Source organism: Mustela lutreola, chromosome 1, assembly GCF_030435805.1.
Source record: "Mustela lutreola isolate mMusLut2 chromosome 1, mMusLut2.pri, whole genome shotgun sequence".
NCBI lineage: Eukaryota > Metazoa > Chordata > Mammalia > Carnivora > Mustelidae > Mustela > Mustela lutreola.
Window position 1 is genome coordinate 99810712 of NC_081290.1, and position 15430 is coordinate 99826141.

The 15430-nt window shown below is 44.2% G+C and overlaps 1 protein-coding gene across 2 annotated transcripts; it reads left to right on the plus strand.

The window, feature by feature from the left end:
• The first annotated feature begins 2805 nt into the window (after positions 1-2805).
• Positions 2806-15071, plus strand: CASP6 (caspase 6). Of its 2 annotated transcripts, XM_059171143.1 has the most exons (8): positions 2806-3188; positions 5576-5727; positions 7999-8041; positions 8573-8719; positions 9152-9228; positions 11079-11254; positions 13740-13899; positions 14454-15071. In XM_059171143.1, the coding sequence occupies exons 3-8, from the start codon at positions 8022-8024 to the stop codon at positions 14690-14692; spliced, it is 819 nt and encodes a 272-aa protein (XP_059027126.1). In that variant the 5' UTR covers positions 2806-3188; positions 5576-5727; positions 7999-8021; the 3' UTR covers positions 14693-15071. The 2 variants fall into 2 exon arrangements, with proteins under 2 accessions (XP_059027126.1, XP_059027119.1); XM_059171136.1 differs by lacking the exon at positions 5576-5727 and having other exon boundaries at positions 2808-3188.
• The last annotated feature ends 359 nt before the right edge of the window (positions 15072-15430 follow it).

Here is a 15430-nt window from a genome sequence, read left to right on the forward strand (position 1 = left end):
TAAGGCTGTATTCATTTTACTGGTGGAGAAACTGAGGCACCAAGAAGTTCTAAGGAAGAGAGAATTGAACTGTGAGGACAAAAGCAAATTAAACACATCTGGAGCAGGCTCTCTTTCAGTGAACCTGTAAACTATACTAATAATATTAATTAAAAGTTTTATTAGCTTCTAACTAATTTTTCATAAGATGAAAAAGCATTTCTGTCAAAATTTGTAGAAGGTATGAGATTATCAGGAAATCATAATGTATAGTATTTTTTCATGGTACAAAACAAGAATAACATCTAATGAAGACAATGGAGTTTCTATAAACACAACTGTTTAGTAGACTGACTTCAGTAACTTTGAGGTAGAATGAAACCTATTAGGTAAGATTCTTCCACATATCTTTTGTTGCATTGTTCAAATTCAGAGATATTACTTGCAATATATTCAGGTCATGTATAATGACTGGTTATAATAATTGAAGTAGCCCCTTTAGTTTGTTGTTTTTCCTCACGGCTTAACCTTACAAAACCAGCCATCTGCTCAAATCATAAAAGCAAGAATGAGGTGTAACAAAAAGTAACTAATAGTTATTAATAAAAATAACTAAAACTCAATCAATAGTATCCTCTTGGCAAAAGCCATAGTGATATTGGGCTTTTTTGCCTCAGGCTTAAAGGTTTCCAAAACATCCAAGTCTCCTTGCTGATAACTTTACAAGCCTTTTTTTGTTGACTTTTAACTTTCTTTAAGTGTAGGAATCACAATAGAAAACTAATATTTTGGTGATTATATAGGGAAAAACCAGAAGGTTCAGTGGGGTAAACTGGAAAAAAAAAAAAAAAGAAAAAGAAAACTAAAATTTGGAGATTATCTCTGAATTTTATTCCAGATGTTTCACTTCTAGGATAGGTGACAGCTACGACCTTCAGTTTCAGTAAGTTCTATGAAAGTGACATTCAAGCCATCTGTCAAGTAACTTTCAGTCTTTAGGGTATCTTAATTATATGGATTTGCTTTAGGTTCTTTTTTTCTTCTTTGAGAAGGCAGGATGGGTAGGATTCTAATTAGTCTCTGTCCATGATTTTCAAACATGAGCATTCAGTTGAATCACTGGATTCTGGCATTAAAAACACCTAATGGGCACCGCTCTCCCTACCCCCAGCTCCTCATTCAGATCTGATTCTGTAGGTCCCAGAGTTTGCATTTTTAGTTAAGTTCCTAGATGATGTGGATACTGCTGGCTCAGAGACCACAGTTTGGGAACTGATCTAGGAAGTCTTCAGTAGCTAAAAATAATGTACTGAAAGCTTGCTATGGGCCAGGTACTGTTCTAGAAGTTTGGCAGTTACTATCTCCAAAACTTGAGTAAACTTGGTCCCCATTTTACAGAGAAGAATTTGAAGCTGGGAGAGATTAAGTTGCATTATTTGTGCAGTGTTTCAAGGCTAAGAAAATAGTGGAGCCAGGTTAGAATCTAGGCAGCCTATTTGCCAGTCCTAGACACTTACCCATTTTATTGTGATAGCTATTGCTTTAAAAAAGCTAAAATTACACATTTATAATTTTGAAATAAGTCATCTCAGAATGCTTTGTACTTATGTCTTAAGATAGGCAAAATCCTACTTTAAAATATAACCACATGCATATCCTATAAAAACACAATTTTCTGAGATAACAAAATACTTAGGGGGAAAGCATATTCCTTTCATCGGCTGCTCTCAGATAAGTAGAAGGTCAGCTGTTCCACTCCTATAGAGGGAGTGTTTTCAGGACTCAAGCAGAGGAGACCCTGAAAATTAGGCAAAAGGACAGGAACTTCTGGTGGTCAGAAAACACATTCAAACTGGATAAAGTCCAGAGTGCAAATGGTGAAATCCTGGATCTCCTTCAATGGATAAATATTTATTGAGCACCACCTACATCCTAAGCAACCCTGCCAGGTAATGGGGAAACCAAAAGGCCAATTCTTTGAATGAGCTAAAAGATTGTGGTAACAAATAGTTTGAGCTCTTCAAAGCCATGCACTGTTTTAAGTAGTCATTTCACTTAATCCTTGCAAAACCATGTAAGGCAGAGGATGAGATTTCATGTCCTAACTACAGAATAAGTTGCTAAAATAGATTTCTTGAAATATTTTACACGTACAGCAGAATGAACAGTAGCAAATAGGAAAATCCTGATTTCATACTCTAGTTAATGACCGAACACGTGGGTAAAGTTATCACGTTAAATTTTGTTTTTCCCTCCCCAATAGAGTAATATTTATAGAAGACGGATACCTTATACTTATTTTAATGTATTAGAAATGATGCCTTTTCCCAGTCTGAAGATGGTTACTTTTTTAAATGACAAGGAGCAGAGAAGTTATAAAAGCGGAAGCCACCTTTTCATCCGATCTTAAGAGTTGTTCATTGAAGCAAATTTACAAAATAGCCAACCACCACCACCTAAGGCGGAGCTCGGTTAAATGCGCCCCGCCGCGCCCAATTAACGCACTGTTTGGGCATTTTATGAGGGTGAGGGCAACAGGCTCTCTGGCTCAAGAAATGTCATCATCTGTAGACTCCAAAGTTCGGGTTCCGAATATCTGCATGATTGCTTCCCTGAATTAACTATACTTATGAAAGCCAGACTTAAAAATCCCAGGGTTGCCTCCAGTTTTACTTTGTCCCGAATCCCAAGAGCATTTAAAGTCATTACAGGTCCAATAAAGTAACTGTCGCGGGGGAAGGACTGTCCACGAAACAAGAAAACACGACGCTCTCTGCCTTGGAGGCGGTCGGGAAGCGCGAGCCCTGGGGGCGGGGACTGCGAGCCTCGGCTCCCCACAGGTGCTCTGAAATCGCCCGCCGCTTCCCGATCACCCGCTCGCCCTGTGCCCTCGGGGTGGCAACCGGCATTTCCCGAGGGCCGGGCTCGTCTCCAAGCGCCGGGCGGATGACACACAGCGTCCATCGGCCCTCCCCGGGCGCTCTGGTCCCCGCGAGCTCCGCAGCGAGGGGCGGGAACCCGAACTCGGCGGGCGAGAAGCTCTGAACGCGGACGCGGCTGCCACCCACTCCCGAGGCCCGCGGGGGCGGAGGAAGGGGCGGGAGTTTGCCGGCCGCTGGCTGCAGGAAGGGGAGGCCGCCTGGGCGTCTGCTCTGCGCTAGGGGCCCCGATGAGCTCCGGGCCGCGGCTCCGCGGGGTCCGCCCTGCAGGTAGGCAGGGGGTAGGGGGTGGGAGGAGGTGCCGGACAGCCTCCGCGGAGCAGGCAGGCGGGTGGGAGGCGGGTACTGTGTCTGCCGGACGACCCCCAGGAGTTGCGGGTCCTCGAAGGAAGCTCTGAAGTCCGGCAGGGACGGCTTATTAGTTTTTTGGTCTAGAAAACCAGCCCAGAGCTTCAGTGCGGCTCGGGGTTGCGAGCGCGCGCCCCAGCGCTGGGGCGTGCCAGGGCCGCCTTTGTCCTCCGGCGGGTTGGTTATCCCTTTCCGGACGTCGCGCATTTAAACCCTGGAAGGCGGCAGGGCCTGTGCTGGCGCCCCCCTGCGCTTGCTCTGCTCTTTTGGAAAGTTGACTCTCGGAAGTTGGGTCTGGTTTTTTCTACTCCTAAGTACAAAGTAAGTGGTTGCAAGCGTAATAATGGAAGCATAACCAGCCCGCGGGAGCGCCCGGCAGGAGCCCCTGCTTAGGCCCGTACTTGACTTGGGTACAAAAACTAGGCCTTGACGGTTTGGACAGCCCCAGTGTCTCTCCCACACCCACGACTGTTTGTGGACTTGAGTTGAAGCCACATCTTTCCCTGCAGAATAATTAACGGCTAAACGTGGACTTCAGAACTTTCTTCGTGTCACTAATTGTATCACTGATAGCTTTAGAAACTTCGAGCCCGGCCATAGTGTTAAAAAATAATAATAATAAAAGAAGAAGAAGAAGAAAGAAAAGGTTGAAACTAGTGGTTGATGCAGAATACCTTATTTCAGAGCTTTTTATTCTGTGCTGCAAGAAACCGGGCTTGCCCCTGAGGCAAGTTGTAGGACGTCACCTTGGCTGTTCAGGGAGTGCCTTTGCCCCGACAGATGGTGCAGGGTCCGGCGGCCACTCCCATTTCGGGTTCCGTGGTGGGGGGTGGGCAGCAGGGGCAGGGCTCCAGGACGCCAACCACTAGTCAGGATACTTCCCCCTGCATTCTTTAAATCCCATTGCTTGCCTTTTCCAACCTGCGTCCTTCCTTTTTCTCCACCCCACCCCCGTTTTAGTGTGTTCTAGCCCTGACAAAGCTTACTCAATGTAGGATTATTAAACAGATTCTTGATAGGGAATATGGGTGGAGTTTGATCGGTACTGCAGTGCATGAGGACGATGACCCTGGTTAATGGAGAAGGTTGGGGAAATGAACACTTAGTTTAGGAAGGTAGCTGGCGTCTCTGGTAGGAGGGGTTTAGTTTGGTGACCAGAGTGCAGAGACTTCGGAGTTTCCAGGCAGACCTGGTGTTCAGTCCCAGCTCCACTTTAGTGTCCTTGGACAAGCCTGACCACTGTGTGTCATGGGCTGTGGAGCTGAGGGCAAGAAGGTCTAAAGTGCCAGGCTAGCGGGCAGGATTATCTGGAGGCATTATCCAAGTAAGGTGAGGAGGAAAAAGGTGGGATTCGTTCTGTAAAAATTAAACTGTTTCAAGGAGCAAAGAGGTCGTAGGTGCATCATGGTGAAAAGGAAAATTGCCTAAATCAGAGGCAAGGAGAAGTGAAAAGAGGTCAAGAGACAAGTTTAATGATGGACCCATTTTTGATGAATAGATTGCAGATGCACAGGAATTTATAGGTGTTATATAGGGTATCTCCATTGAAATTGATTTTTTCCATGATGGCAGAGCGCTCTACCCTCTTAGACAATTCATTTGTATTCCTGCAGTGTAACGATGACTTTGTTAAAGTGTGCCCTTCCTGAAGTTTGTCTGCTGAGGACATGCAGCCCAGAGTAACCACAAAGAGTCATGGAATATTATTTTCTGTGGAACCTGAGTAAAACTTACCAACTCCAGTAAAGTGTTGGAAACTTAGGTTTTAACATCTGTGTCCATTGCTTTCTGTTCTGGTGGAACAAACTGCCAGACTAGAATGGCATGTGGACCTGGCCATTGACTGCTTCTGCACGATGTGGGGCGCTTGCTAGTATCAGAGCCAGCTCTGAGCTAGCCAGGGTCGGAACTAAAGTTCTCAGAGCCCAGTTCCCCCACCACCACCACCACCACCCCGCCTCCATGATACTAACAGTAACAACAAAACACCTTTAAAAAATCCCTCAGAGATTGCCATGTCTGTTAACTTTGAAACTGAATGTGATTTTAGGTTATCTGGGGTGACCTGAAACTAGCTATCTTTCCTAAGTCTATAGGTCACGTCCAAGCTGAGGGCATTGTTTGAGACCATCCAGATGGACAGCTGAAATTACACCTAGCCAGGACGATTGGTGCAATTCCTTCCTCAAGACTATAAAAAATGAGTATTTTTCTTTGTGTGGATGTCATTTATTTACATAACTGTGTCCCATATTAACCCGAGAGAAACTCCAGGACAGTTCTCATTGATATTTTTTTAAAAAAATTAGTTTTGAAGACCCAGTCGAGCGTACATCTCCCAGTGCTTTCACCCTCGATGATTTGAGTTAGTTTGGTGACCGGCCGTTTGGCACCGCTTCCCTCTGCTATGCTTCAAGCTGCCTTGGGCTCACTAACCGATGTGGAGCAGGGGCCGGAAGAGGTAGGCTCCCGGGTCCTCTACTTTGTGTGCCACTTTGGAGCTAAGTGCTTTCCTAACGGGGCAGGTTTGTGGGGGGATGAATGAGGGGACTGTCCTTCACACAAGGATTGAATGGGTTTAGTTTGAGATGTTTTTTTCTTTATCATATAACTGGCTTAAAGAGGTGGGGTAATTAAAAGGAGGTGGATCCTGAACCACTTTTGAAAATGGAAGGAGAGAAAATTCCTCTGCCTTAGTAGAGCAGCGTGGAGCGGAGGAAGTAATCCCAGGGTATGGGGTGTGCAGTAGGAAGTATTCAGGACAGAGCAGTGTAGGGAGGAAGAGATTTCCTGGGCGGAACTGTGTGATGTAGGAAGTCTCCCCAGAAGAATGGTGTATGTGGTAAGGAGCTGTCCCTGGTGAAGTAATGTCTGGTAGAAAGTGCCCTCGTGCCAGGTTAGTATCCCATATAGTGCACTGTCCTATGAGGAAGATTCCCTGTAAAGCCACGTGGGGAGTAGGAGCTCTGGGAGAGCGGTGTGTGGGGTAGAAACTATCCCAGTAAAGCAGTGTGTTCAAAGAGCAGCGTCCCCCAGTAGGGCGGAGTCTGAGTAGGAGGTACTCCCCAGTAGAGCCGTGTGTGGAGCAACGGGTGCGCCCCAGGGGCGGGCGGAGCAGGAGGTGTATTTGGTAGAGGGTGAGTGAAGCCGCTCTCCCAGGGGAGCACTGCGCGGTCGGGAGGTGTGCCCCGGGGCAGCAGTGGCTGCTGGGAAGGATCCCGTTATCTGGTAGGGAGTGTTTCCCAGAGGCCAGGGCGTGGGGTACAAGGATCCCAGGTAGAGCAGAACATGGAGACAGTATCCTGGGTAGCATGAATTGTGTGCTGTCCTCTTCAGAGCACTGTGTGGTGGAGAAGTTTCCGCGTAAAGCAGTTTGTGGAGTAGGAAGAGTAGGATGTAGCCTCGGGTGAGCGGCTTGTGGAAGGGGAAGTATCCCCGGGGGCAAAAGCGATTCCCCCTCCCCTGGGATTCTGATTCTGAAACTGCAAATCTGGGTTAGGATCCAGGAATGGACATTTTATCACCCACACCAGGAACTAACACTGAGGTTGAGAAAAACTGATTTAGGGTCTACTGGACAGCAGAGAGCCTTCGTGGGTTCCTGGCTGGATGTGGATGCGGGGTGGATTCCAGGAAGAATAGGCCCCAAAAGCGACGGTGAAGGGCATGGAATTGAATTCCAGCCTCCCGCTCCCAGAGCAGATTGCCCTCAGCGAGGAGGTGATGTGAGGCTAGAACAATCAGGTGTCAGGGACAGAAGGGAACGGGAGCCTCCTGGTTCCAAGGTGATGTGGGAGGGTCTGTTGTGCTACCCTCAGTGATCTCAAGGGAGAGAGCATCTTATAATACCGTTAATATTTGTTTATTCCTTACTTTCTCTCCCCTGGGGCTGTTAAGTTTATAAGGTAAAAACAGTCCTGGGCCTTTATTGTAAGAGATGCTAGACTGTGCTGTCTAGTACGGAAGTTACTGGCTATGTGTGGTTATTGAAAATGAATTAAAAATTGAGTTCGTTAGCTGCACAAGCCCCATTTCAAGTGCTCGGCAGCCACCTGTGGCCCGTGGCTGGCATATAGGACAGCACAAGTGCAGGAGTCCATCAGCAGACAGAGTTCTGTTGCACAACACTGCTCCAAGGATTAGAGGAGGATCCAGTGAAGGGCAGCCTAGGGGGTGGGGGAAGTCTGATCACAGGTTGGGGACATAGGGTCCCCTTCATGGGGTGGGTTGTAAATGCATGTGTTTCATTTGGGAGATCAAAAATTTAAGCCTTTGCTCTTGGCCCTTCCCTTTTCCAGACTTCTACCTCTTCCAGCCCATAGGGTAATCCAGTATATTATCCCTACATTGTTTGTTTCCCTCTGCTATTAATTGCTTCTCGGTTATATGGACTATCTGCAAAAACATTTTCTGCAGAACAGTTCTATATTTCATATGCAGTGGTCCATAATCACAGAACCATGTCACCATAGTGAATGTATTTGCATACTGTTTTCTCCATTTCTCTTGATAATACTCCTTCCTATTTTGCCAATAAGAGTTCAGGGTGAGAAAGAATTGAGCAATTAATTTCTAGTCATTTATTATGAAGCAGTTTCCCTTACTATTTCCCCTTTTCATACTTGACTTTTAAACCAAGCAAAACTAGAAGGATTTACAGTGTGGGAGGACTGCTGTGTTTTTACCACAAGTCAGACAGCAAATTAATAAAATTCAACTTTTTTTTTTTAAGGTGAGGAACAAAATGTGACAGAAATGGACGCCTTCCGTAAGAGGTAAAAATGTGCACTTTCGTAATGAAGGCCTCTTTCTTTGCTGACCGTGATCAGTCTACAAGAAGCAAGAAGGGCACCTGGGAGCTAGCAGAGCCGAGAACGGCGAGTGTTAGTGTTGGGACCAGGGGCTGGTCGACCTGTGGTTTGGCTGCTGCCTTTGGTCGTTTCAGGACCTACAGTGAGGTTCAAAATATCTAGTAACTGGTGTGGCGTGGGTGCTGGAACCATAGCTGGGGCCTGCGCGTGCTGTTGTCCCTGGTTCCTGCACTGTGGAGAAGACGTTCCTGGAAGGACTGGGGGTCGGGGTGCTGAGGATGGCTGCTGTTGACCCATCAGTACAGAAACATATCCGGGTTTTCCTTGCCAGAACAGCGGTGAGGCTTGCCCAGTGCACACCAGAAGCATGTCAGCCTAGCAGGGGAGGCGCAGACAGCAGACCTCTGTCTACCCTCCACATTGACATTGGGCTTGGAGGAGCTCATTATTTAATAGGACTTAAAAGTGGTTATTGTTTGAATTTTTCCTTAACAGTGAAATATTTGATCCGGCAGAAAAGTACAAAATGGACCACAAGAGGAGAGGAACTGCTTTAATCTTCAACCACGAGAGGTTCTTCTGGCATTTAATGTTGCCAGAACGGCGGGGCACCAGCGCAGACAGAGACAATCTTACACGCAGGTACTGGTTTTATCTACGTGTCAGGACGACGGGATATTTAAGTGATACTTACCAAAACTTGTCCATATTGAGGAAATTACCTGGCAAGAGTGCTTGAGGCTGTGCCTCATGAAGGCACAGGTCCCTTGAGAACTTGCCTGAATTTCCTTCCTCACCTTGTTCTGTTAAATGTTAATGGGCTCTGCATCATTACATAATTGCACAGCAGCCGGCAACATTCTGACTTGAATCAGTTATGAGTAAATCCTTCCCAACTGTGGGTGCTCAAGGAAAACCATCATTGTCATAGTTCATTCACATTTCATTTTTTCTTTCCTCCTGAAGGTCAATCTGTAGGTCATTAAAAACTTGTATAGATGTATATATTCCAAGTAAATGCAGGCATCTGACCACTGTGAATAGCTCCTACACTAATACCCAGTTTATCACCAGGTTTTCAGAACTAGGATTTGAAGTGAAATGCTTTAATGATCTCAGAGCAGAAGAACTACTGCTCAAAATTCATGAGGGTAAGTAGTTTTCCTATTTACCTTCTGGGGGAATGGAGTATCCTATCTGTAAAGGCATCCAGATAATTAACTGTGTTGTCAAAAAAGTCTTACCAACTAATTTAGCGTGGGTTACAGGTTTAGTGTGCCTTTCTGCTTGGATGTTACCCACCAGATTTAAGACTCTTGCAAAGTGTTATGCCTCCAAAGTGTATGTTTAGCATCCACTTATTACAGTCTGTTATTCTAGAAATGAAGGAAATGACCTTCTCATTTGGCAATTAAAAGTCAATGCAAACACTACAGATGCTGGGCTCTCATGTTTCAGAGGACTCTTTCCATATCCAAGTGTTTTACTGGCCTCAAAATATTGTGAATTTTTTTTAAAATTGTGGATTTACATATACTATCTCTAAACTTCTATATCACTGCACAGTAGGTAATCTAACTTACGTTTACCATAATTACTGCATGCCATGGATTTTCAAGTTATTTGCAATGGACTATTACAGTATTTACGTATTTAAACTGTAGGGCTTTTTAAAAATTAAGTGTGATACATAACATCAGTTTCAGGTGTATCGCATTATTCAGTATTTGTATACATTGTAAAATGGACACCTTTGTCTTTTCACCATCTCTCACCATACAAAATTACAAATTACATTTTAAAAATTTACGTAGCCACTTTCAGATATATAGTAGTATTATAGGCGCTATGCTGCACGTTATAGCCCCATGACTTATAATTGGAAGTCTGTACCCTTTCACCCACTTTACCTTACCTGCCAGCAACCACCAATCTGTTCTCTATCTGTAGCTTTGGTTTTTTTTTTAGATTCCACCTGTGAGATCATATGGTATTTGTCTGTCTTGGATTTCTTTCTTTCAGCAGGACGCCCTTAAAGTCCACCCTTGTTATTGCAAAGGCTAGGATTTCCTTTTTTATGGCTGAATAATACTCCGTTGTGTGTGTGTGTCTATATATCCGGATACCTATATCCCCATTTTCTTCCTTCCTTTCACTTATGGACACTTGGGTTGTTTGCACATCTTAGCCATTGTGCTTCAGGGAACTTGGGGGATGCAGGTGTCTCTTTCCAAATTAGGTTTTCTGTTTTCATCAGTGAATTCCAGAAGTGGAATTGCTGGATTGGATGGTATTTCTATTTTTAATTTTTTGAGACACCTCTGTACCAGACCTCTTTGACCTGTGGGTGTTCGGCTTTGCTCACCCTCAGTGCTGCAGACAGGGAGCGAAGTCGGCACGCTCCCTAGAGGCGCAGCCACACAGAGCCATTGACCAGAGTGTCACCAAGGCCTTTCCAGGCCACCCTCAGCTCTCTGCTCCGTGACATATATTTTGTCGCCACAGTCCTCCCAATATGTTTTTCATGTCATTATTCTTTGTTGCAGAAAAGCTAATGAAATTCGTTTTTAAACTCTCCGAACTTTTAGTAGGTTTTTAAAAATCAGAGACAGTATGATGTAAATTATTCTGTTTGATTAAAGACTAGGTTATGTTTTATTACTTCCTTTTTACAGTTATTAAAATAAATTTTCCAGGGCACCTGGGTGGCTCAGTGGGTTAAAGCCTCTGCCGGCTCAGGTCATGGTCCCAGGGTCCTGGGATAGAGCCCCGCATCAGATCTCTGCTCAGCGGATAGCCTGCTTCCTCCTCTCTCTCTCTCTCTCTCTCTGCCTGCGATTCCACTTACTTGAGCTCTCTGTCAAATAAAATCTTTTATAAATAAATAAATAAATAAAAATTTCCTCATCCATCTGTAACTTTATTCTTGTATTAGATTGAATTTTTATAGGTACATAATAAACATCTTCATTTCTTTGTGAACTACTGGCTGCCTTTATAGCGTCAACCTCTAGCCACACGGATGCCGACTGCTTTTTATGTGTTTTCCTGAGTCATGGTGAAGGCAATCACATTTACGCATATGATGCCAAAATTGAAATTCAGACATTGACTGGCTTATTCAAAGGAGACAAATGTCAAAGCCTAGTTGGAAAACCCAAAATATTTATCATTCAGGTAAGACTGATTCTGTTATAATTTTTTTGAAGATTTATTTTTTTCATGAGAGAGGCAGAGGGAGAAGCAGGCTCCCATTGAGCAAGAAGCCCAATGCGGGGCTTAATCCCAGGACCCTGGGATCATGACCTGAGCTGAAGGCAGATGCTTAACCATCTGAGCCACCCAGGTGCCTGATTTTGTACAGTCTGAACTGTAAAGTCCATGGTTTTGTACACATGATTATTAAGAATTAAAGCCAATTTTGAAAGTAACTCTCCAATAATTGGAAAGGCCCTTTTGGCTTCCCAGCCAATCAGAATTACAATTATTAGTAATTCCTTCTTAACAAGGAATAAATGATAAAGATTTTCAGTTTATTAATAGACTGACATTTGAAAGGACTTAAAATAACCAATGTGCCACCGTCCAGCCCCACATGAGCTGGAGCTCCCCGAGGAAGGGTCTCTGGTGTTAGAGCACTGTGCAGGGAGGCTAGTGGGCCGACTGCAGGCGAGTTCTGGTCCTAGCTTACTTCACCCTGTCACCTCTCCCCTCTACCACACTGGTATTAGGGATAAGATGTGTCTGGGCCCGAAGGATCTCATCTGGCACATCAGTAAGGTTCCAAACAGTGTTCTCGTGCTGCAGTTCTGTATTTCCATGAACAGCATGGGGGCATGGCCACATTCCAGCTGCCACCAAGCCTTGAGGGGAGGGGGCAGGGGGGTCCCTGGGAAGTTGAGAATGATCCATGGTTTCCTGTTGGGACAGCTGCCTTGGAGTATCTGTCACATATGGGCAGAGTTCTAGTTCTAGAACTTAAGACAGGCAGCCTGGGTTGGAGAAGTACATTTGAAAGTAAGGAGGAGGTGAATGGTAATGGCAGCCATGGGCGTAGCTGAGTTTACTCTATCAAGTATAGCTTGAAAAGTGAGTGCAAAACAGAACTGAGGGACAGCAATGAGCAGAGGAAAGATGCTAAGGGAGACACCCCAGCGAACGGGAAAAATCAGGGAAAATAATGACATGATTGCTTCGTGAAAAGGGGAGTGGCTGTCAGAGACAACGGAATTCGAAATAACTAGCGGGCTGCTATGCGGTGAGAGCCACAAAGGAGGAAAATGTTTCACCAGGTTACTTCTCTGTGCCTCCGATTCTTCATCTGTGAAAGGAGATAAAATAGCACCGTCTCATGATGTCGCTGGGAGGATGGGCGACCTAACAGACGGGCACACTGGGAACAGTGCCCAGCACACGCCAGCCCTCTGTAAAGGCTCACTCTCCAGCTCACTGCCTCTGAGCTGGCAGGTGAGAGCAGCACATTCTAGGGGTGTTATAGGCTAGATAGGAAGACAGTGGAAAATAAGGGCTGAAAAGAAGCCTGGGAATAGGAAATTAGGTTAAAATCTCCCAGTAGAAATGGAGTATTAGGGATTTTCTCTTTAACTGAAATCACTCATGACTTTTTTCTTTCAAAGCTTGTAAGTCTTGGCGGCTCTTGCCCTATTATTATTTGCACAATAAATAAATAGCTTATAACTCATTAAGCATTTCAGAATGAGAGATGCATTTAAAATGCACTGTCAAATCTTCTTAGGTCACTGTATTAAGTGTACTAGGCCCACCAGAACAAAGTACACAGCCTGGGTGGCTTAAACAACAGAAATTCATTTTCTTACAGTTCCAGAGGTTAGCAGTCTTAGATAAGGGTATCATATCAGTTCTCCTTGGCTTGGACGTGGCTGTCTTGCCACTGTGCCTTCACATGGTCTCCTCTGTGCCCTAATCTAAGACACCAATTATGGTAAATTAAAATCATAACAGACCTCGTCTAACCATATCTCTAAATACAGTCACTTTTGAGATACTGAGGGTTAGGACTTCTATATATAAATGGGGGGGGGGGTGACAAAATTCAGCCATAATAGTCATTTAAGAGTAGAAATTAATGTCAGCCCATCTATGAGTCAGGATTAGCAGGTAAGAATTTGAGACTTCACTCTAAAGTATGAGCAAAAAGAAAAGGGCACAGTAAAAGATGTCTTCTTGGGTCACGTGGTGTCCTTTTGACAATTTATGGCAGCAGCTGGTTAAGCACAACCCAGTCTGGGCATACATTCCCTGACTGAATAGAAACACTAGGCAAAGACCACAGTTTTTAGAAGAAGGGGTGCATCTTTGGTCCTACAGTGTGGCTGATCCATTAGAAACTTTAAAACCACAGAGGCTTTCTCCAGAGCATACCTTTCAATCAACACAATTTGGTATACAGTTGAGGATGCCAATTTTTTGAAAACCTTAATTAGAAGAAAACCTAAGTGGGGAAAACCAGTCAGCTTTGTATGCTCCGAAACTCGATGGCGTGGTTTCTGACGTATCTTATAAAGCAGCTTCTGTTGCTGCTGACGTAATGATCATGATGAACGAAAGGACACATTGACTGTAAGCCTGAAGCACTGGGAAGGAGAGCTTAGGTAAGACCAGAGAGTGGTTTTTCTCCTAGGCATGCCGGGGAGACCAGCATGACGTGCCAGTCATTCCTCTGGATGTAGTGGATCATCAGACCGACGCACTGGAGGCCAACGTCACCCAGGTGGATGCGGCCTCCGTGCACACGCTGCCTGCTGGAGCGGACTTCCTCATGTGCTACTCTGTGGCAGAAGGTGGGTGGCTGTTCACTACCAATCACAAATGGGCCGCAGTGATTTGATCCTGGCGCTCAGTCTTAGAAGAACAGATTTCTTTGATCACATGGCACAGGGTGACCTCAAGTGTAGAGTGACTTACAGAAAAATCATTCCTGGGAACCGTGGCAGCTTACAAGTTATACTGAATATTAGCTGCCCGTTATCATGATGGTGTCATAGTGGTATTTGTGGAAAGCATTGTTGAAAACACTTAGATAGATGCTTGCTGTTCCTTGCTAGGGCAGCAAACTGTTTTTCTTTCCAGTCTCGTGTCAGAATCTCTGCCTGGCTACTGTGTCTTGGGACTTTTCAGGAAACGAAGGAAACTACTTAGAACTAACCCCATTTTTATAAAACTATATAAATCAATCCCTTTCTCATATGACACTAGTCAACAGAGAAAAGTTTTGAAACGGACATATCTTAAGTCTTTAAGAATTGTTGAGAACTTCTGTTTCTGTAGGGGTGCATTAAAAACTCGAAGTAACCAAAAGCCAAAAATACTTCAGTGTCCTTTTCCTTCCTTTTAGGCTATTATTCTCATCGGGAAACTGTGAATGGCTCATGGTACATTCAAGATTTGTGTGAGATGCTGGGGAAATTCGGCTCCTCCTTGGAGTTCACGGAACTCCTCACTCTGGTGAACAGGAAAGTCTCTCAGCGCCGAGTGGACTTTTGCAAAGACCCAAATGCAATTGGAAAGAAGCAGGTTCCCTGCTTTGCCTCAATGCTAACTAAAAAGCTGCATTTCTTTCCGAAATCTAAATGATAGGGACTATTTTGTTTTATGTATCTATATTCAAAACAGATTTTCCATCTTTTTATATAAATAAATACCACTAGGTTGAAATTTATGATAAAGTGATTTATAGTCTTAAAGGTTTAATGAGAACTTTAAAGAATAGTTCATATTGGTATTAGACATGGTGAAAGGGTTTTGATACATGTGAAATGAAATCCTCAGGGAATTACTATAAAAATCCACAAGGATTTGTAATACTTGATTTTTATAGTAAATCACAAGGTTACTCAAAATATCTGGCTGATTTAACTTGTATTTTGTTTTTTATAAAAGTTTTATAGTGTTTTTAAAGGTTTTTGAAATCCAAGAATTAGTTGTTTTTCCTTAATAAAATATTTGAAATTCATATTTTAATTTTTCTAATTCACTTTCTTATTTATTCAGAGTAGAGTTTTACTTGGTCATACAAATTCATCTACATATGGATTTCCACTTTTTAAAAAAGATGTTATTTATTATAGAAGCTGGGTGGCTCAGTGGGTTAAACCGCTGCCTTTGGCTCAGCTCAGGTCATGATCCCCATGTCTTGGGATCACATCCCACATCCAGCTCCCTGCAGGGAGCCTGCTTCTCCCTCTTCTTCTCCCCCTGTTTGTGCTTCCTCTCATTTTCTGTCAAATAAAGTCTTTCAAAAAAAAAAAGATTTTATTTATTAGAAAAGACGAGGGGGGTGTGGAGGGGACACATGGAGAGGGAGCAGCAGAC

Coding starts and splice junctions, on each gene's coding strand:
- CASP6 (XM_059171136.1), top strand. CDS start 3,149: ATGAGCTCCGGGCCGCGGCTCCGCGGGGTCCGCCCTGCAG. Junction 9,229..11,078: donor ACTGCTCAAAATTCATGAGG/GTAAGTAGTTTT, acceptor CTGCCTTTATAG/CGTCAACCTCTAGCCACACG. Junction 13,900..14,453: donor GTGCTACTCTGTGGCAGAAG/GTGGGTGGCTGT, acceptor CCTTCCTTTTAG/GCTATTATTCTCATCGGGAA.